This window comes from Danio rerio, chromosome 4 (assembly GCF_052040795.2).
Source record: "Danio rerio strain M-AB ecotype USA chromosome 4, GRCz13ab, whole genome shotgun sequence".
Lineage (NCBI taxonomy): Eukaryota > Metazoa > Chordata > Actinopteri > Cypriniformes > Danionidae > Danio > Danio rerio.
The window spans coordinates 58,131,784-58,154,871 of NC_141024.2; the positions used below are offsets into that span (position 1 = coordinate 58,131,784).

The following is a 23,088-nucleotide window of genomic DNA, read 5'->3' on the forward strand; positions in this document are numbered from 1 at the left end:
TGATTTTAGTTTGTTAACTGTGAAGATGAATTTGGCTAATTATAGCCCAGACAAGGGTGCTTGCACACTTCCTATTGATAATACACAGAAATGTGTTGCATCACTACAATCACATCATTATTTGAATGAAGATATTTTATTAAGTGGACTTGACTGACATGGAGTTCAGCAAGGTGATGATTAAACATGGTAATGATGCTGAATTGGACTATTGTGCCGATGTCATGTTTAATGCGTGTTATGTAAAAAAAAAATTCATTATTCTAAGTTGAAGTTACGGAACACGCGGATGAATGTTTTAAAACTGGTGAAGATAAAGATGTTTTGGAGGTCATGAATTTGAATCCAGTGTGGCTTAGGTTAAATGGATGACCTTTTGTGTCTGATCAGAGGAACTCTGAGTCTTAGAATTACCCTGGATGTTTTATTTAGAGTTGGAGCAAGTTGTAAATGCATCAGAGGATGTATCGATGAAAGTATGTGTTTTTTACTTCTGGATGACTATTAGGGCTTGCGCATTTGTGTTCATATTCTGGACTTTGGTCCGCTGTTTAGTTTTTCGTATATATCCACTTCTCCTTGCAGGACCGTCAATACTACTGATGATGAGAAACGTCTACTGATACTGACGAACCGTCTTCAAAACCGAATAGCTTGATGAATACAAGGATGAAGCCCATTGTGAGTAAAAGGTGGAAGAGCCCTTACCCTGGGGACTGGAATTTTTAGGTTCCAGCATGTCCAAGAAAGGTCAAAGAAACTCTGTAACCTAAGTAGGGAGCACGAGTCATTACTTCCACTTTCTTTAGTGACCTCACTGGTTGACCTGGAGCGGATTAATTCGCTTCGGTCAAAAACAGGGGACTGAAGGAGTTAGAGTTCTACCTTCAAATTCATCTCAACAAATCAATGTTAATCCTTTTTCTCAACATCCTGTTTCTCATCACTTTTTACTAAATATAATTATTTAATTAATTTTTATTAAATTTAATGATTAATTATAGAACTTTGACTTGATTTATCTAATGTATACGTTCACACTGCTTAATGTAAGAATGTTCAGTGTCCTTGTTTCTCTGTTTGCTTATTTTAATTTTGTTTTCAGGAGACTCACAAAAACCAGGTCATAGGCCATGGAGATCACTCTCTCTCTGTCCCTCTGAACAAAGTATCGATGCAGAGGAGAAGAAAAACACCTGTTCTAGTTGTCCTGATATTGTCTACAGTAATTTACCTGTTTGATTCATCTGTTTTGATTGTAATTCTTATTAAAGTAATTCCTTTTGTATGGAGATAGACACTGTGTGTAGTACGGATATTGTATCAGACTGTTGATGGAACCAGTTTCATAACACAGCTGAACGTACAAGAAACATTAATTCATTTTCTTGTCGGCTTGGTCCCTTGCCTCAGCAGAATTAACCGCCAACTTATCCAGCAAGTTTTTACGCAGCGGATGCCCTTCCAGCTGCAACCCATCTGTGGGAAACATCCACACTCACATTCAAACCCACACTCATACACTACAGTCTATTTAACCTACCTGTACCACATGTCTTTGGACTGTGGGGGAAACCAGAACACCCGGAGGAAACCCACGCAAAGGCAGGGAGAACATGCAAACTCCACACAGAAACACCAACTGAGCCGAGGTTCTAACCAGCGACCTTCTTGCTGTGAGACGACAGCACTACCTGCTGCCCCACTGCCTCACCGTACAAGAAACATCCTTGAGATTTTAACACAGATGGTCTCTTGTGTCTTTTGTGACCCTGATTTAGCTTTTCACAGGTCGGAGATCAGCTCTAAATTAAATTAGGGTCGACCTAACCCCCAGGAACCATGTCCCTATCCATATCTGGAGTTAGATACAATTCTTTCTTAACGCACGCATTGAGGCCATCCATATCTGGAGCTAGATACAATACTTCATTGACACGAGCATTTAGAATTGTCTATTTTTGCTGTACCCAATGAGAACTGTTTACCTGGATCCCACCCTTTCTGGACTTGTGTAGAGTATAATTACTGCATTGTTGTACTGTAAGTCAGAGCGGCCTAGGAACTCATTGCAAATGTTGAGCTGGCTTCTGCTGATGAAACTGCAAACTATCTTCAGTAAACTTCATTTACTTATTTGAATCTTTGACTCCGGCTCTTCTTCATCTGACAGACTGGTCATTCTTTGTGTTAAACTTTATACCATCCCTACCGTAGTAAACTAGAACTTAAAAATAAAGATCCTTTACTAATAAAAGATGCAACACAGGACAATTGAATGGACTTTCTAAACTTGATGCCCTGCTATACTGCAAACTAACCGTCCTGGAGCTTCACCTTATTTGATGTGCGGCGTCTTCCCAGTGATTTGTTTCTCATTCAGAGAGTCAGACAGAGAACATCATCCAAAACAACACTAGCTACATGAATACACTGGAGAGTGTGGAGAGTGGGAGAAACACGACACATTTACAACCCCACCAACAACCCCAGTGTAGGAGTGTTGGAAAAGAGTATACCGTCCCTCAGCCTTTTTAAACATTATTCAGACATGAAAAATCCTGTGCATATGAAGAATGTTGTGCTCCATTCATATCATGTGCAACTTCTTGTCCATGTGTTTCTCAAGCTGCGGCGATTGAGCGAAACTCTGTGGACACTGATCAGATCTGTACGGTTTCTCTCCAGTGTGAATCCTCTTCTGTTTTCAGATGTGTTAACCAATAAAACTTCTTGTAACAGTGTGAATCATCTGGTGCAGTTTCAAATTTGGAGCTGTAAGAAGTCTTCTCACACTCAAGCACATATACTCTTTCACACCAGTGTGGATCTTCATGTGTTCATTAAGGTTTGCTGATCGGTTGAAACTCTTCCCACACTGAGTACATGTGAATGGTTTCTCTCCAGTGTGGGTCTTCATGTGTTTATTAAGGTCTGAGGAGTTGCTGAAACTCATCCCACACCGAAGCTGCGGTCATACTAGAGTTTAAGCATGCGAAATCCTGTTGTTTGATTTCTCTCCAGTGTGGATCCTCAAGTGTAGATTACAGGATGATGACTGGCTGAAACTCTTCCCACACTGAGTGCATGTGAATGGTTTCTCTCCAGTGTGGATCCTTAAGTGTTTATTAAGGTGTGATGATTGGCTGAAACTCTTCCCACACTGAGTGCACGTGAATGGTTTCTCTCCAGTGTGGATCCTCATGTGTTTAATAAGGTGTGATGATTGGCTGAAACTCTTCCCACACTGAGTGCATATGAATGGTTTCTCTCCAGTGTGAATTCTCATGTGATGATTAAGGTATAATGAGCAGCTGAAACTCTTCCCACACTGAGTGCATGTAAATGGTTTCTCTCCAGTGTGGATCCTCATGTGTAGATTAAGGGATGATAATAGGCTGAAACTCTTCCCACACTGAGTGCATGTGAATGGTTTCTCTCCAGTGTGGATCATCATGTGTAGATTAAGGTTTGATGATTGGCTAAAACTCTTCCCACACTGAGCGCACGTGAATGGTTTCTCTCCAGTGTGGATCCTCATGTGTATATTACGGTTTGATGATAGGCTGAAACTCTTACCACACTGAGTGCATGTGAATGGTTTCTCTCCAGTGTGGATTCTCATGTGATGATTAAGGTGTGATGATTGGCTGAAACTCTTCCCACATTGAGTGCATGTGAATGGTTTCTCTCCAGTGTGGATCCTCATGTGAATCTTAAGTTTGCTTTTTTTTGCCAAACTCTTTCCACACTGAGTGCAGGTGAAATGATTCTTGTCTCTCCTTTTCAAAATACCATCAGTCTGTAAATTAGTTTTTTCCTCAATTTTGACAGGATGTTCCTCCTCTTTACTCCCCTCATTCTGTTCAATTAGGTCTGAAAAATATATTTAAAAAAAACATTCGTTTTCATTAAGTCTATAAAACTCTGCATGAAAATCTTCATCAAAAGCTGAAAAAATTGAAAAGACACTGGAAACATTGGCTACACACACTGTAATTTTGATGCACATTAAATGTAAAATTAATCAGGTCATATTTTGTTCTGTCCATTAATGTGTACACATTTAAACAGATTTAATTCAATTAATGTTTATTTAGTGCTTTTACAATGTAAAATGTGTCAAAGCCGCTTAACATAGAAGTTATAGTAAATTGAATCTGTCAGTCCAGTTTTCAGAGTTTCTTACTGTCAGGGTTCTGCCACTTTGGTCTTGTAAATTCTTGTTTTGGTGGCAGAGCTCTGACACTACTCCTCCATGTCTGGCCCTGTTTCTGTCTCTGTGTGCGCGCGCGCGCCCGCCGTCGTGGGTGTACGCAGAGTGTGCGCGCTGCCACTTGATGTGGCCGCGCATGCTCTGCGTCCCTCAGACGCGCGCGCTCTTGTACTAGTGTTTGTGTTTGTTCTGTCAGCAGCGCGCTGCTTTATTCTCGGCGCCTCCGTCTAGTTGGTTTCAGTTTTGGTTGGCGCTGAGATGAAGCATGCGCGTTGCTTATGTGTGAGCGCACGGTAAGGTGTTTATCTATCGTGTGCTCGTGTCTTGCGTCTCTTGTCAAAGCACGTGGCTTGGTGTTTACATTGTTGTCACGTGCTTTTGTCGTGTGTTTCAGTGTTGTTTGTTGTCATGAACATGCGGTTAATGAGTTCTCTCATTGGCTGCATGTTCTTGTCCTGTTAAGTGAGCGCATGGCTTGTGTGTCTCTCTGTGTCATGCGCTCTCCCGTCTATTGTCTTGTCCCACCCTCCTTGTTAACTCATTATTAGTTAATTGTGTTCACCTGTTTGTGTGTTAATTTTCTACAGTTTATATACCCCTCACATTTGCTGTCCTGTGCCAGTTCGTCATCACATGTTGTTGTTTAAACCCTTGTCTTGTCATGTTTCCAGTTATCATCGTTGCCAGCCTGCCCAGTCCTGTTTGTATGTATTTGTTTTGTTAATGTTTTCCCCCTCGGGGTAGTTTATTTTGCATTTTATTTTATTTTTATTATTTAATAAATTCCCATTTATTCTGCACTTGAGTCCTCGCTCCTTTTTCCCCATTTCCCCTCACCAACCCTGACACTTACATAATTGATCATAAAAGTAATTTTGTTCATATTGATAAGACAGATTTGAAAGCTGTAAATGACCTGTTTTTATTCGTATTTATTCATAATTACAACAAAATGTTTTTCTAAAATGTGTAAAGTAGACCAGGGCTCAAAATTAACCTTTTTGCTTGGTAGCACCAGTGCTCCTAATTTAAAAAATGTAGGCGCATCAACCAAAATTTTGTCGCACCCACCAATTACAAGCACCGTTACCACAAGTTTTATACAAACAGATTTATTGCATTTGAAATCAACACGAATCAAACTAACAAGCAAAAAAATATATGCATGCATGAGGAAAATTATAATTATTATTATATGCATATGTCATGTTAATAGCAATACCGGTCTTTTCATGAGCAGCGATATTAGTTTAATCAGTGCAAGCCCGCTTGCGATGGTTTAATCTAAATTTACAAAATATATAATTGTACATAAAATTAGGTCTAAAAATATATTTAAAGTGTAGTCTAAAAATATACATACGCAATGAAAAATTGTAAACCAGAGTTGTGCAGATAAAGAACAGTATATAGTGCAAAAAGCCTTGTGAACATGATGATTATGATAAAGTGACAGTTTCATAATATATGTAAATGTAGTATGATGTGTCTAACTGGTAGACCAATGTTACATAAAGTGACCAGTGCAGATGAATGTATGCATGTGCGGGTGTTTTTATGCGTGTCAGAGTCCAAAAATGCGTGTGGAGGGAGAGGGGAGTGGTGGCAGAGTTGGGAGAGGGTTCAGCTTCCTGACAGCCTGATGGATGAAGCTGTCTTTCAGTCTGTTGGTCCTGGCCTGGAGACTTCGCAGTCTCCACCCTGGTGGAGCAGACTGAAGAAGCTATGCATTGGGTAAGTGAGCTCTGCTGTTATGCAGAGGGGTTTTCGGGTGAGACGGGTGCTGTAAATGTCCTGGAGGGAGGGTAGAGGGACACCAATGATCTTCTCAGCTGTTCTGACTATGCGCTGAAGAGTTTTCCTGCAGGATGCATTGCAGGCTCCAAGCCACGCAGTGATTCAGCTGGTCAGGATGCTCTCAATTGTGCCTCTGTAGAAGATGTGCATGATTGGGGCTGGTGCTCTTGCTCTTAAGTTTGCGGAGGAAGTAGAGACACTGCTGTGATTTTTTTTTTTGCCAGTGTAGTGCTGTTTTTTGTCCAGGAGAGATCCTCAGTGATGTGTACACCCAGGAACTTGTTGCTGCTCACATGCTCCACAGACGCACTGTTAATGGTCATTGGAGCATGCAGAGTGTGCACTTTCTTGCTTTCTCCTTTGTCTTTTCCACATTCAAGAAGAGATTGTTGTCTCTGCACCACTTGGCCAGACGACTCACCTTGCTTCTGTAGTTTTTCTAATCATTTTTGTTGATAAGACCCACCATAGTTGTGTCATCCGCAAATTTCATGAAAAGATTGGAGTTGTAAGATGGTGCACAATCATGAATCAGAAAAGTGAAGAGGATAGGGCTCAGGATCCCTGACGGGCCCCAGTGTTTAGAGTGATGGTGCTGGATGTGTTACTGCCGACCCATAATGCTTGTGGTCTTCTGGTGAGAAAATCCAGCAGCTAGTTACACAGAGAGGTGTAACTCTGACAGCTGGACCAGTTTTTGAGTGAGCTGTAGGGGGATGGTAGTGTTGAATGCTGAACTGAAGTCTATGAACAGCATTCGGATGTAGGAGTCTGTTTTGTCCAGATGTGTAAGCCCTGAGTGAAGTGCAGTGGAGATGGCGTCATCAGTCAAGTGGTAGGACCGATATGAAAAGTGAAAGGGGTCCAGGACAGACTTAATGTGCTGCATCAAAAGCTGTAAGCTCCTCTCTGTGTGGTGTAAACAAAGCCCATTGTGTTATTGCCCCGTGTTGGAAAGTCTATGTGTTGGTGTATTTTTGGAAACACACTTTTTAGGTCTACATGGTTAAAGTCCCCAGCCAGGATGAGAAAAGCATCTGGGTGGGCTGTAGGCTGCTCACTTGACGTGCAGGTACAGGTCTTTCAGTGCCTCACTCATGTTGTTAGCATTGGAACTGGGAGGGATGTAAACAGAGAAAAGCAGTATGGCTGTTTATTCCCTCTGAAGATAAAACGGCCGGTACTTTAAAATTATAAACTCCACCAGTATCAAGCAGTTTTTGCAGACTACAATGGTATCATGGCCAGAACCGAAATGTCTAGAACGTTGTCACTGAGCCAAGTTTCCGTAAACACAAAAGCACAACAGTTCTTTACAGTCTTTTAAGATGAACGAAGTAGACGGCTATAGTCCAGTTTGTTGTCTAGCGAGCGTACGTTCGCTTGAAAGATGGAGGGGATAGCAGGTTTGTGTGGGTAAGCCCCTAGCCTAGTTCAGATCCCCCCACGCTTGCCCCTCTTCTGCTTTCTCTTGCCTCCATTGTGGCTGAGGTGTTGAGGTGGGGGTTGGAGGATGAGTAGGCCTCCAGAGCAAACAGAGATCTTGCAGCTCCTCAGTGTCCGCGGAGTTTAACTTGAAAAGTTTGGTTCTGCCGATGTCGAGTAAAAATTTAAGACTACATGTAAACTTAAGCACAGATAAACGTGACGAGGACGTACAATAACACTGCGATGTACATGACAAAGAACACAAAAACACTGTCTTGTCGGGAAATGGAGAAGGCGCAGCATTTGCACGCGCCTCCATCTTGGAAAAAGCAAGAGTGGAATTGAAAGAGTGGTTAACGGCAGAGTGGAAGCAGCGAAAGAGCGAGTGACTGGTTTGGAGTCTGTGTTGGGTGGATACTCCGACTCTCTTACTACCCTGGAAAAAGAGTTTAGTATCGTGAAAAAAGAAGCTGGCTCTGCTGAGACCAAAGCAAAGATCTTGAGGAGAGGTCTCCCCGCTCAAATCACTATACGCAGCAAACCAGTGGACGACAAGGAACTGCCACGCACCTTCGTGATTAAATGCCATAACTTTTCCGAAAAAGAGGATATTTTGAAGAAAGCCATTGAAATGAAGATCCAGACCCGCTCGCCCCCTCCGGGCAGGTGAGCGCTGTCACTACGGACCCTGAAACGGACATGTTAGCCGTTATTTTCCGGGCTGCTTCAGCCATGCGTTGGAAATGGTTTATCCCCCAGCTGGCGGCCCAACCGACTAGAGTTGGAAGTTCCCTTCTTCCCGGAGGTGCACAGTAGGCTCACGCAGTCTTGAAAAGCACTTTTTTCTGCTTGTGCTGTGTGTCCCTCCACCCTCACCACTCTTGACGGTGGAACAGCCAGAGGGTATGTGGCGATTCCTCAAGTTGAGTGCGCGATGGCGGTCAATCCGCGCGGTGCCTTCTCTTGGCGGGGTCCGCCTCGTCTCCCATCCAAAGCCTGTTAGTTATCTGCCTCCCTCGGAGCTAGAGCTTACATAGCTGCCGGCCAGGCTGCTTCCACCTTGCATGCGATAGCCACCTACCAGCGCTACCAAGCGCAGGCGCTGGCCGAGCTGCACGAGGGTGGGTCCAACCCAGGCTTACGAGCTTCGCACCGCCGCCAACTTAGCTCTTCGAACTACTGAGTCTGCTACGTGCGTTGGGGAGGACGATGTCCACATTAGTGATCCCGGAGCGCCACCCCTTTGCTGATATGCGCGAAGTCGACAAAGTCCGCTTTCTTGACATCCCCATATCCCAAGCCAGGTTCGGCGACACCGTCTGTGAATTCACCCAGTAATTCAAGGCAGTGAGAGAGCAGTTGATGGGTGATGTCTTATCGGCGGTCCGTAGCCCGCTCCGCCCGCCATGCCATTCATACCTGCTCCTCGCCGAAGGCGCCCACCTACAAGAGCTGCTCCGCCCCCGCACACGCCTCTGGCGAAGCAAGCGAATCGGGCACCTCAGAAGCAGGCAGCCCCCTTGCCCAGAACGCCGCTAAGTCCGGCAACGGACCGCGAAGCGTCCCTGGGACAGGCCATCTGGAGAAGAGGGAACTTGCTCTTTCCCCGCTGGAGGGCGGGGCCCCATTTCCAACGGCACTTTTTACTGCCATGAAAACATCATGAAAGAGCACTTTTCCACTTCCCCGGATGTGACAGCCCGAAATCTGCCAGTCTGGGACGCTATGCTTTCTTGCTTGCAGATTCGGTGCATTTCGCCAGTGGCTCACGAGCGCTGGGAGAATGGTCTCCTTTCTCCCACCCCTCGAGCCTCCCCTCTGGAGCTCAGGTGCGGAGTGAGAGCAAATATCTCACCTCCAGCTTTTCCGTGGGACCCGTGCGCTTCCTGGATCAGCACACCCACTCCGCGCTGCCCCACTGCTGGTATGTCAGCGATTGTAGCCGCTCCCTCCAGCAGAGATGGAGAGCGGGTTTTACAGCCCACACTTCATCGTGCCCAAAAAAGAGCGGTGGGTCACGGCCAATCCTAGATCTGCGCGTTTTGAACCGCTGTCTGCACAAGCTGCCAGTTAGAATGCTCACGCAGAAGTGCATCCTCCGGTGCGTTCGTCCTCTGGGTTGGTCTGTAGCATTGGACCTGATGGATGCGTATTTCCATGTCTACACTCTTCCTCGCCACCGTCAGTTTCTGCGGTTTGCGTTTGAAGGTCGAACTTGGCAATACAAAGCCCTCCCCTTCGGGCTCTCTCTGTCTCCGCGGGTCCTCACCAAGCCCGCGGAGGGTGCCTTAGCGCCCCTTCGGCTCGCGGCATCTGCATACTCAATTTCTTAACGACTGGCTGATTTTTGCCCTCTCTCTGAGAAATTGATTATGCACAGAGACAAAGTGCTCCGGCACTTCCACCTGTTGGGGTTTCAGGTCAACCGAGAAAAGAGCAAACTCCACCATGCAGAGGATCTCTTCTCTCGGGCTGGAGCTGGACTCGGTCACTATGGAAGCGCGCCTCTCCGGAGAGCGTGCTCAGATGATGCTGTACTGTCGGAGAGAGCTCGACAGTAAAATAGTGGTCCCACTGAAACTATTTCAGAGGCTCCTAAGGCATATGGCATCTGCAGCCGCTTCATGCCGCTCGGATTACTCTATATGAGACCACTTCAGCCCTGGCTTCACGATCGAGTCCGCAGACCCGCATGGCACGCGCGCGCACACCGAGTCTCTGTTACTGCGCTGTGTCGCCGTACCCTCAGCCCTTGGAGCGACCCCTCATTCCTACAGGCCTGGGTGTCTCTAGGACAGACAACCAGTCTTGTTGTCGTTTCAACAGACGCTTCCAACACGGGCTGGGGGGCTGTGCATTGCAGGCATGCGGCTGCGGACCTGTGGAAAGGTACCCAGTTGCATTGGCATATCGCCTGGAGCTGTTTGCAGTGTTCCTTGCTCTCCACCGTTTTTTTCCGGTGCTGGAGCGGCAACACGTGCTGGTCAGGACGGACAGTGCGGCGTCGGCGGCGTATATCAGCCGTATGGGGGTATGCTCTCTCGCCGCATGTCTCAGCTCGCCCGCCGTCTGCTCCTCTGGAGCCATCCGCGGCTGAAATCGCTGCACGCCATTCATATTCAGGCAAGCTCAACCATGCAGCCGATACGCTCTCACGGCAGCCTTACGTCCTGGAGAATGGAGACTCCACCCCGAGTCTGATTCGGGGAAGCCCAGATCAATCTGTTGCTTCCCCCGAGATTGCTCATTGCCAGTTGTTCTTTCCCTGACGAGTGCTCTCGGCACGGATGCACTGGCTTACAGCTGGCCTCGGGGCATGCGCAAATACGCGCTTCCCCCAGTGAGCCTGCTCGCGCAGTTACTGTGCAAGGTCAGGGAGGACGAGGAACAGGTTGCTGGTTGCGCCCCTCTGGCTCAACCGGACTTGGATGTCAGAGCTCTCCCTCGCGATAGCCCTCCCCTGGCAGTTCCCTTCGAGAGCACCTACTCTCTCAGGGACAGGGCACCATCTGGCACCCTCGCCGATCTTTGGAGGTCCTTAGATGCGAGGAAGACTTAGGTAACCTCCGATTTCGGTGGCTATTACCGTCACTCAGGCTAGAGCCCCCTCCCCGAGCGCGCCTATGCCCTGAAGTGGAGTCTATTCACTGAATGGTGTGTCTCTCGCAGAGAAGACCCCCGTAATTTGCCAGATCAGCGTTGTGCTTTCTTTATGCCGAGAGAAGCTGGAGAGCAGGCTGTCGCCCACCACACTCAGGGTTACATGGCTGCCGTCTCCGCTCTCATGACGCGGTGGCTGGCAGCACCGTGGGAACGCATAACCTCATCATCCGGTTCCTCAGGGGCGCTAAGCGAATTAATCCACCCCGCCCCCTCTCATGCCCTCTTAGGTTCTCGCCCTCGCTACACAAGCCGCGTCAGATCCCTTCGATCCTCGACTCAGTATCTTTCTGTCCCTGAAGACAGCTCTGCTGGTCGTGTTGATATCGATTAGAGGGTCGGGGACCCGGAGGCATTTTTCGGTCAGTGACTCGTGCCTGTAATTGGGCTGGCTTCTCTCACGTCCTGAGACCCCGCCCGCGATATGTGCCCAAGGTTCCTACTACTCCGTTTTAATACTAGGTAGTGAGCCTGCAAGCGCTGCCCTCGGAGGAGGCAGACCCAGCCCTTTCTTTATTGTCCAGTTCGCGTCTTGCGTATTATTCGGACCGCACTCTTCGTCAGTTATAGCGGTCGGCAGCAGGGAAGTGCCGTACCGAAATAAGTTTTCCCACTGGATTGTGGATGCCATTCTCTCGCTTATCAGAGCTGAGGTGAGCCGCGTCCCCCGAGAGTGCATGCGCACTCCACTCTGAGCTTCGCATTCTCTCGAGCGCGCGCACGCGGCGCCTCTCTAACAGACATCTGTAGAGCTGCGGGCTGGGTGACACCCAACACATTTGCAAGGTTTTACAATCGGAGAATGGAGCCAGTTTCCTCAAGGGTATTAGGTAACCCTTGGTGATTGAGGAAACAATTTGGGTGTTGAAACACGCTTGCTGCGCCATTCTCCCTAACACAGAGGTACGTGCGCCTTTTTATCTGTCAGTAAAGTTCCCCGTTAGGTGAGCCCTGCAGATTCTTCCGTGGCCCCCAGCACTGACTCAGCGGAGGAGTCACTTGCTGGCCCACTACGTTGTAGGTCTGCCCGCTGGTCAGCCCACGTTTTGGGTATAGGTGCCTGCTATGCGTGATCCCCACTAGGCGATCCCATATGCTTATTCCGCCACGGTTAAGTCCCCTCACTGGGCTGACCCGTGTCTTCCCTCTCCGCTAACCACTCGTTTGCTATGCGTACTCCCCCTTTTTAAGGCTAGTCCATATGTAAATTCTGCCATCTATCCCCCCTTGGGTAACGGATGGCCTCCGCAGCGTCCTCCCTATCGGGATTGCACGCTTCCCAACGTACTGTCGTATTTTCCTAGAATTATCTAGATGCTCACGACTTCCCAAAAAATATATCTAAATCCGTAAGACTTCTGTTGAAGTAGGATAAATTAGGGCCTGGGACACGTTGGAGGACCGCGCCTCCCATGATGTGGGTGCGTCACGCTTGCTTGACTATCCCCTCATCGGGGGCGTTGGTAAGGTGCAGTCATTATGGCGCTTTCCATAGTTCGAGGTTACAGAAGTAACCCTTCATTCCCCGAGGAGGGGAACGGAAGTGCTATACTCCGTCGCCATAATGACTGTCCCTTAGCTGTTTGAAAGTCTCTTCAGCTTAAAAGGATGGCATTTGCTCGCTCCAGGTGTGCTTATATGCTGGGATAATTGGCAATGAAGCTCACCTGGGCAAGCTTACGCTGCCAATTCATTGCTTTCATTGGCTTGTTCAATACTCTTTCAGACAAGCGGCTTCTGAACCGAATCCTCCCATTTCGTGGATTTTCACAAAGATCAAATCCACTTAATAGCACTTCTGTTCCCCTCCTCGGGGAACGGAGGATTACTTCTGTAACCTCGAACGTTCTCAAGTATATTTTGTCAATAATGGTGTAGCTTCATAGTAAAACATCAAGAGCTGTTCAAATGGTTTAGTTTTATATGTGAGATCTCACATGGTCAGTTAGCTAAGAGTGGGAGTAGCTGGAAGTGTGTGCAAGTTTACATTCAAGGTTTCAATACTGTGTTGTTTCGTGTTTATAAGTGTATATGTGATCACCACCGTTTTTTTTTTCTCTCTTTTTTCCTCTCTCCCCCACACATCCCCTACATACAAAACCCACAGATTCCTTTTAGATGCTACTGATAAATGTTTTCGATAGCCCTCCGTTTTGACATCACCCAGTGAAACAAAACAAGGTGTTCGCACATTTTAATAAGTAAAAATCCGATATTGTATATTCACAGGAGACACATCTGATGAAAAATGACTATTCTAAACTTAATAGAGGAAGGTATACACAAATATATCATTCTAACTTCAATAGCAAAAGTAGCGGCGTTACTGTACTCTAGGGCTGGCCGATAATTCGAAATCGATAATTATCACAATAATTTTTTTTCCCGATAAAACGATAATGACAGTTAGATTATTGCTCGATAATATTTACGCACAATGCGTCACGCTGCGCAGTCATTTTGCAGCCAGCACTTGAAAGCCGCACGTGGTAGCTACAGCTATACAGTGTTAGTTGCACTTGGAAAAAAAAATGATCGAGAGTGAAGAAAATGATGCACTGTCCACGTGTAGCTCGAAGGTTACAGACATTATTGACAAGAAAGGTCATTCAACTTCAGTAGTCTGGAGTTATTTCGTTTTTTTGCAGTCCGACACGAAACAGCAGTGTGCACTGCAAGCTGTGCAGACGGCTCGTGCCATCAAAAACAGGCAACACCACAAACCTGTTTTATCATTTAAAACAACATCACCCTTCAGAATACGAATATGCTAAGACAATACAGACCCAAACGAGTGTTGATAAACGTGGACCATCTACAAGCATCAGCGCAACTACCCAGCAGAGTCTCGTGTCATCATTTTCGAAAGCGGTGCCTTACGAGAAAAAAAACGAAGACATGGAGACATCACAAAATCAGTAACATACTACATTAGCTTCCCATTAGTCTTGTCGAAAATGAAGGATTTAAGAATCTTATCCATGTTCTTGAACCAAGATACAAACTACCGGGCCGAAAACATTTCTCGCAGACAGCGCTTCCGTGGTTGTACACTGAGTGTAGGGAAACGGTAGAGCGGCAGCTGCACAATGTACAATTCTTAGCTACTACTTTAGATATATGGTACAGTCGCACATCGGAGCCTTATCTGAGCCTTACCATTCATTTTATAGACAAAGACTAGGACAGTAAGTCCCCATACAGGTGAATTTATAGCCCAAGGAATGATTGACGCACTCACCTCTAAGAGGCTGAGTGAAAACAGACAAGTATGTATAACAACTAGGGATGTAACGGTATTGTAAAAACCGTCATACCGCAATATTAATTTTTTTCGATATTACCGTAATCGCATGACTCGGTAAAACTATAGGTCTTCTGAGAAAATTTGCTCAGGCGAATGAAGCGAACGGGAGGTACCGGAAACTACAATTCCCATCAGCCCAGGCTTGGCCATAATCCCTTGCGGTCTGTTGTCGCTACAGATCCAGTAATGCGGAAATGGAGTGTGCTGCTAGAAGCGGGGATGAAAAAGAGTTGGAAAACCCTAAAGCGGGTGTTGTCGCCGCGCGCGTACTGAATAGCGGTGTTGTCGCGCGAGTTCTTATCAGCTGTGTTGTCGCGCGCGTTCTGATCAGCTGTGTTGTCGCGCGCGTACTGTAAAGCGGGGACGAAGGGTATGACGCGTCGCGGGGGCACTTTTGATCATTTTGGAAGGGAACTTTCTATCCAAGACTAAAAAGGGCATGTGCACTGCACAGGTTGAGCCCTGTGTGTGCACGTGCCTGCAAGTTGGGGAATACGACTAATAATCAGTCATGGGGACTGCAGAAACACAGCACACTGTTCAGATTGATGCAGACATGAGACCTCTATCTCACTCATGGTTTTTCCTCTCAAGTGGGGGAAAGACAATGCACAACGTTACCCACTGCTGTCAACCTGGGCCAAGTCATATCTCTCTTGGCCCAGAAACCTCAGTCCCAAATGAGAGGGTTTTTTTTTCTGTTGCAGGGGACATTGTAAATACCCAGAGATACCAGCTTTTACCAGATTATATTTATATGATAATTTTCCTTTAAACCCATCTCTGTCTAAGTGAGTGAGTGATTAAATGTTGAATGTGATGAGTTTTCAACACTACTAAATTGAAACTTTATTTTTTTTACATGGTTTAATATTTTTTTGTTATTAAAATTGAAGTTCCTGTTTCAAAGCTTACAGATAGATGGCCAATGTGTATGTCATTGACACTTTTGGCACTTTTTTGGAGTATTTTCATAAGTTTTGTTTTTTCCTGTAAATGATTCAATAAATACCGTACCGTGACATTCATACCGAGGTATTACCGTACCGTGAAATTCTGATACCGTTACATCCCTAATAACATCCGATAGTGGTACAAACATGGTAAAACATGCATCGCTCAACAAATGGACACGATTTCAGTGTTTTGGACATCGACTACACTTGGCTATTGGTAAGTTTTAGTCTTTGTTTCCAACTAATATCAAAGAGTTATGGTTTTAATAATAATAACAACAACAACAACTAGGTATGCTCATTTCGTTAATTTTCCCAAATGACAACTGCCACTCATTAACTGAATATTAACCGTTAACCGATCAGATTAATATTAAATTATTACTTAATTAAAAGTGACATGTCTATTGCGTGTCTGACACATTAAATAGCTTTATTATATAGTATTTATTTATTTTAAACAACAGCATAAAGCATTAACAACAGAACATTGTCAAGTCTTCACGCACCTATGTTCCCAAAAGCATAAAAAAAGAATTAACTAAATAAAAAATAAAATAGTCCTGCTCGTTGCCCTGAATATTTTTTATTTAAATGACAAATTTACATTTCAAAACGAAAATACTGACTGAATCCTTTTTAATAACCTGCATAGGCTGTTTATTTTCAATCATTTTCTGTCAAATAAAAAAGCAGGCTATAGCTACCTCAAATTGATCGCTCTATGCAAAATAAGCATTTAATTATGCCCCCTTTAATTGTTATCACAACATCTGTCAACATTTTTAATACAAGTTATTATATTATACACCCTATTATACACCCGGCGCAATAAGGCGCAAGACCAATGCGACCCTAACAAACCCATTTGCGCTACTTTCTGGAATACAGGTGTGTGTGCAGAGTATGTGTGTTGTTATTTTCAGGAACTAACATATTTTATTAAATCCTTAAACATCTAAAAGCAAGTCTAAAGTCTAGCGCAGTGCTGGTTATTCATTCAAACGCTTTCACTTTGCTTAATACACTCAGGATGTTTAGCAATACACAAATATTTTTACATATGAAAAAAGGATTAAAATGATACAAAGATAATTATTTACCACATAAATATATAGACCATTACCTTCATGTCTGCTTCACCCCTGGGGGCTTTTTCAGTTTATTCATGAGAATCTGCATTTCTATAGTGTTGTTGTTGTTATTAATATTATTATTATTATGTATATGCATATTTATATTTTAATAAAAAAAGTTTAGAATTGTCCACCTGTCGTGTTTTGGAGATATTTGCATCACCATATGGGGCAGAATGTGTATTTGGAAGTAACTCAGTTTTTTACCACACTTTGTTATTGTTGATTTATTCGTTTGCTGGAGATTAGAACTGAATTTAGAAATACTTTTGAAGCAAATCTTTGTGCTTAACAAACAAAATTAAATATGTAGACTAATAGATGTCTCAGTGGAGCCCCTATACACAGCAAATTCATTGGTGTTAAATTTCAAGTGTTGAGGTAATTAAGAGTAAAGTGTTAAAATTCTAGAGTTAGATCGGCATTAGAAGCTGATTTGCCTCCTTGTCATACAGAGTAACATGTATCTACCTTTGTAGAAAACCCTTGTATTTGAGAAACTAATCAGAGTGTCTGAAATCTCACCACACCCTCATTCACCTGGCCCTTAAATTGGTCAATTAGTTTAGTCCACTAGACAGAGGGAATGACCACAAATAAGTGAATTCAGACACCTGCTGTTGAACACCTGCTGTTAACAAGCACAATCACTGAAGGAATAAGAAACTGAAGAAATAAAACTACAGACACAGCCTCACACCAAACCAACTGAATTACAACAGAGGATTAAACAACTCCATTAAATAATAGCATAAGCAGCTTCACTGATTACAGTTTGACTTCATTTCTGTAAGAATATTTGACAATGAACAGAGGTTTATATTTTTTTATTAAAATATTTCATTTGACCTCACCATCATAGAGATCAGAGGCTGCTTATTTGAGCTCTTGAAGCTTTACTCTTATATCCTAATGTTTCTATGACTGCTATAACTGTGTTTCTAAAACTCATTAGCTATAGCAAGAAAGGTCAAGAGAAACTATACTGTTTATGCATAATTGTTATAGATTTAATTTCTGATTTTGATTAAGTTGATTCATAAAGATATGCAAATATAATTGTATTAAAACTGCATGGGACAATACTTCTGGCAGTCTGCTGCTCTTCATAGAAAATTCAACAAACAATTAGGATGCAATTAATAATTAGACTGTCATGCACTAAACATTCAAGCTCCAGCTTGCTCTTTATGACACACAGGCATCAAGAATCAGGACATGAACCTCAACCGTGGTTGCTAAAAAATAAAGCCGCATAGTTCATGCCGCAATGCATGCTGGGTGCCAGCATAGTACAAAGCTCCCAGCATGCATTGCAGCATGAATAAATTATGCAGCTTTATGTTCTTACAATCTCTTTCTTTTCCTTTATTTTGTGTTGTTTTTGGGAGGTGATATTTCAGTAGAGTGTTTTTTTTTTTTACTTGATTTTTATTTTTTTGTTGGTCACCATCATTGAGAATCAAAGACTAATTATTGATGTCTGGGTGTTTATAAGTTTTGCCATAGATCAAACATTCTCATTGTAAATATTGTTTTTATTTTATTGGAGCTTCAGTGGTTTCATTTATGTATTATTTATTTCTCACACATAACTAATATGATATTGAATTAGTAAACAAGCAGGAAAGGATGGCTATGTTATCATAAATAATCTCTTCAGACTGACACTTTAATTTTCTTTTGGCTTTCCATGCTATATGTATAAATAGTGTAATCAACACTATCTATAGCAGCCAAAACTAGATATTAAAGTTTGAGGACAAACTTTATGGTGGCTTGAAAAGCCGAATCTGAAAGTTTTAAGTGGTTTTAAAGTGTAAATAGCATGTTAGTATGATTTTAGCTTGAGTTAACATATTACTAGCACGAATTAGCATGTTAGTAGCATGATTCTTACATGAATTAGCATGTTGTTAGCATGATTCTAGCATGAATTAGCATGTTACTAGCATGATTCTAGCATGAATTAGCATGTTGTTAGCGTGATTCTAGCATGAATTAGCATGTTACTAGCATGATTCTAGCATGAATTAGCATGCTACTAGGATAATTCTAGCATGAATTAGCATGTTAGTAGCATGATTCTTACATGAATTAGCATGTTACTAGCATGATTCTAGCATGAATTAGCATGTTGTTAGCATGATTCTAGCATAAACTAGCATGTTACTAGCATGATTCTAGCATGAATTAGCATGTTGTTAGCATGATTCTAGCATGAATTAGCATTTTACTAGGCGGTTGCTAGGGTGTTTTAAGTGGTTGCTAGGTGGTTGCTAAGGTGGTGCAAGGCAGTTGCTAAGGTGGTCTGACTAGTTGCTAGGTGGTTGCTAAGGTGTTGCTAGACGGTTGCTAGGGTGTTTTGAGTGGTTGCTAGGTGGTTGCTAAGGTGGTGCTAGGCAGTTGCTAAGGTGTTCTGACTAGTTGCTAAGTGGTTACTAAGGTGTTGCAAGGTGGTCGCTAGGGTATTCTGAGTGGTTGCTAGGTGGTTGCTAAGGTGTTGCTAGGCGGTTGCTAGGGTGTTCTAAGTGGTTGCTAAGGTGTTGCTAGGTGGTTGCTAAGGTGTCCTAAGTGGTTGCTAGGTGGTTGCTAGGGTATTCTGAGTGGTTGCTAAGGCGTTATTAGGTGGTTGCTAGGGTGTCCTGAGTGGTTGCTAGGTGGTTGCTAAGGTGTTGCTAGGTGGTTGCTAGGTGGTTGCTAAGGTGTTGCTAGGCGGTTGCTAGGGTGTTCTGAGTGGTTGCTAGGTGGTTGCTAAGGTGTTGCTAGGTGGTTGCTAAGGTGTCCTAAGTGGTTGCTAGGTGGTTGCTAAGGTGTTGCTAGGTGTTTGCTAAGGTGTTGCTAGGCGGTTGCTAGGGTGTCCTAAGTGGTTGCTAGGTGGTTGCTAAGGTGTTGCTAGGCGGTTGCTAGGGTGTTCTGAGTGGTTGCTAGGTGGTTGCTAAGGTGTTGCTACGTGGTTGCTAAGGTGTCCTAAGTGGTTGCTAGGTGGTTGCTAAGGTGTTGCTAGGTGGTTGCTAGGGTGTCCTAAGTGGTTGCTAGGTGGTTGCCAAGGTGTTGCTAGGCGGTTGCTAGGGTATTCTGAGTGGTTGCTAAGGCGTTGCTAGGTGGTTGCTAGGGTGTCCTGAGTGGTTGCTAGGTGGTTGCTAAGGTGTTGCTAGGTGGTTGCTAGGGTGTCCTGAGTGGTTGCTAGGTGGTTGCTAAGGTGTTGCTAGGCGGTTGCTAGGGTGTTCTGAGTGGTTGCTAGGTGGTTGCTAAGGTGTTGCTAGGGGGTTGCTAAGGTGTCCTAAGTGGTTGCTAGGTGGTTGCTAAGGTGTTGCTAGGCGGTTGCTAGGGTGTCCTAAGTGGTTGCTAGGTGGTTGCTAAGGTGTTGCTAGGCGGTTGCTAGGGTGTTCTGAGTGGTTGCTAGGTGGTTGCTAAGGTGTTGCTAGGTGGTTGCTAAGGTGTTGCTAGGTGGTTGCTAAGGTGTCCTAAGTGGTTGCTAGATGGTTGCTAGGGTATTCTGAGTGGTTGCTAAGGCGTTGCTAGGTGGTTGCTAGGGTGCCCTGAGTGGTTGCTAGGTGGTTGCTAAGGCGTTGCTAGGCAGTTGCTAGGGTGTTCTGAGTGGTTGCTAGGTGGTTGCTAAGGTGTTGCTAGGCGGTTGCTAAGGTGTCCCAAGTGGTTGCTAGGTGGTTGCTAAGGTGTTGCTAAGTGGTTGCTAAGGTATTCTGAATGGTTGCTAAGGCGTTGCTAGGCGGTTGCTAGGGTGTCCTGAGTGGTCGCTAGGCCCTTACTAAGGCATTACTAGGCCGTTGCTAGGTGGTTGCTAGGCGGTTGCTAGGGTAATTTTGGTGGTTGCTAGGCAGTTGCTAGGGTACCCTGGTTGGTTACTAGGCAAGCCTCACATACATGCTTGATAAAACATTTATACTTAGTAAGCATTTCTAGCAAGTTACAGTACTTGGCTAGTCAATATTAGCATGTAGCTAGTCACTGCTAGCATGTGTAGCATATAGGAAGTTCCGTTTGCTAGCATGAGTCAAACGAGCCAATCTCCAAGTCTCTACGATGTTCTGATGCTGAGATACAGCTGTTGATGAATGGTTGCTAGGGTATTCTGTTTTGTTGCTATGGGCGAGGTTACAGAGTGAACTTGAATGTGGTTGGTTGTCTTAGTCAAAGAACCAACCCCCATGTATCTATGACACTGCTTTGCAAAGATATGCATCTTGGCCTATTTTAATGGAAGTCTACGGGACAGTTGCTAGGGTGCAGTATGTGGTAGTTAGGGGTGTGGCTAGAATGTTAAAAGCTCATCAGTTATTGGCAGTTTGGTAGTCTGAGTCAAATGAGCTCAGCCATTAGTCTGTATGACAGTCTGATGCAGAGTTATGAGCTCACAAAGTTTGATCCCATGTTAAGTCAATGAGAGTCTTTTGTAATGGAAGTCTACGGGACAGTTGCTAGGGTGCAGTATGTGGTAGTTAGGGGTGTGGCTAGAAAGTTAAAAGCTCATCAGTTATTGGCAGTTTGGTTGTCTGAGTTAAATGAGCTCAGCCATTAGTCTGTATGACAGTCTGATGCAGAGTTATGAGCTCACAAAGTTTGATCCCATGTTAAGTCAATGAGAGTCTTTCGAATGGAAGTCTACGGGACAGTTGCTAGGGTGCCATAAGTGGTTGCTAGGGAGTGGCTAGTAAGTCTAAAGGTCATCAGTGATTGGCTGCTGACTAGACTGAGTTGAATGAGACCTGACTCTAGTCTGTAGGACAGTCTGATGCAGAGTTATGAGCTCACAAAGGTTGACTCAATGTTAAGTCAATGGCAGTCTTTTACAATGGAAGTCTATGGGACAGTTGCTAGGGTGCCAAAAGTGGTTGCTAGGGAGTGGCTAGTAAGTTTAAAGGTCATCAGTTATTGGCTGCTGGCTAGACTGAGTTAAATGAGCCCAGTTAGAAGTCTGTAGGACAGTCTGATGCAGAGTTATGAGGTCACAAAGTTTGACCCAATGTTAAGTCAATGGGAATTTTGGGAATTTTCCGGGTCGTTTTTCGGAAAACCGAAAGTCGGATCAGTTGGAACAGATATAGCAACCCGAGTCAGACCAGTTTGAAGGTTTGACGAAAGTTTGAAGTATGAAGCTTGAAAAGTTTAGGAGGAGATACACTTTAAAATTAGTCTCAGAAGAATAAGAAGAAGAAGAAGAAGAAGAAGAAGAAGAATAATAACTAGATTATTAAAGTTCGTCGAGACAAACTTTAGGCTGGCTTGAGAAAGCTTTAATCTTTAAGTTTTAAAAAGCAATTTTAAGTTAAAAGTAGCTTAAAGTTTTAAAGCAGTTTAAAGTTTTAAAGCAGTTTAAAGTAGTTTAAAGTCTTAAAGCAGTTTTAAGTTTAAAGTAGTTTAAAGTTTAGCATGATTCTAGCATGAATTAGCATGTTGTTAGCTTGATTCTAGCATGAATTAGCATGTTACTAATATGATTCTAGCATGTATGAGCCTGTTATTAGCATGATTCTAGCATGAATTAGCATGATTCTAGCATGAATTAGCATGTTATTAGCATGATTCTAGGATGCATTAGCATGTTACTAGCATGACTCTAGCATGAATTAGCATGTTACTAGCATAATTCTAGCATGAATTAGCATGTTACTAGCATGATTCTAGCACAAAGTAGCATGTTGTTAGCATGATTCTAGCATTAATTAGCATGTTACTAGCATGATTCTAACATGATTCTAACATGAATTAGCATGATTCTAGCATGAATTAGCATGCTACTAGCATGATTCTAGCATGAACTAGCATGATTCTAACATGAATTAGCATGTTACTAGCATGATTCTAGCATGAATTAGCATGATGTTAGCATGATTCTAGCATGAATTAGCATGTTACTAGCACGATTCTAGCATGAATTAGCATGTTGTTAGCGTGATTCTAGCATGAATTAGCATGTAACTAGCATGATTTTAGCATGAATTAGCATGTTACTAGCACAATTCTAACATAATATAGCATGTTGTTAGCATGATTCTAGCATGAATTAGCATGTGACTAGCATGATTCTAGCATGAATTAGTATGTGACTAGCAAGATTCTAGCATGAATTAGCATGTGACTAGCATGATTCTAGCATGAATTAGCATGTTGTTAGCATGATTCTAGCATGAATAAGCACATGACTAGCATGATTCTAGCATGAGTTAGCATGTTACTAGCATGAATTAGCATGTTGTTAGCATGATTCTAGCATGAATTAGCATGTGACTAGCATGATTCTAGCATGTATTAGCATGTGCCTAGCATGATTCTAGCATGATTCTAGCATGAATTAGCATGTTACTAGCATGATTCTAGCATGAATTAGCATGTTACTAGCATGATTCTAGCATGAATTAGCATGTTGTTAGCATGATTCTAGCATGAATTAGCATGTGACTAGCATGATTCTAGCATCAATTAGCATGTGACTAGCATGATTCTAGCATGAATTAGCATGTTGTTAGCATGATTCTAGCATGAATTAGCATGTGACTAGCATGATTCTAGCATGAGTTAGCATGTTACTAGCATGAATTAGCATGTTTTTAGCATGATTCTAGCATG

At 43.7% G+C, this 23,088-nt stretch overlaps 1 protein-coding gene and 1 long non-coding RNA gene across 4 annotated transcripts in view; one reads left to right on the forward strand and one right to left on the reverse strand.

Annotated features, from left to right (window-relative positions):
• Nucleotides 1-23,088, forward strand: part of LOC148682208 (uncharacterized) — a 286,875-nt gene that overhangs the window by 181,988 nt on the left and 81,799 nt on the right. The gene's annotated exons all lie outside the window — the stretch shown is intronic.
• The window catches only part of LOC137490889 (uncharacterized), a 39,463-nt gene continuing 16,492 nt past the window's right edge, over nt 118-23,088 (reverse strand). For 2 of the 3 annotated variants that reach the window (XM_087249267.1, XM_087249268.2), the window contains one exon: nt 118-3,876. In XM_087249267.1, the coding sequence (XP_087105393.1) occupies nt 2,987-3,876 (890 nt within the window). In that variant the 3' untranslated portion in view covers nt 118-2,986. The remainder of the gene's footprint in view (nt 3,877-23,088) is intronic. The other variant, XR_015483450.2, reaches the window with a different exon arrangement.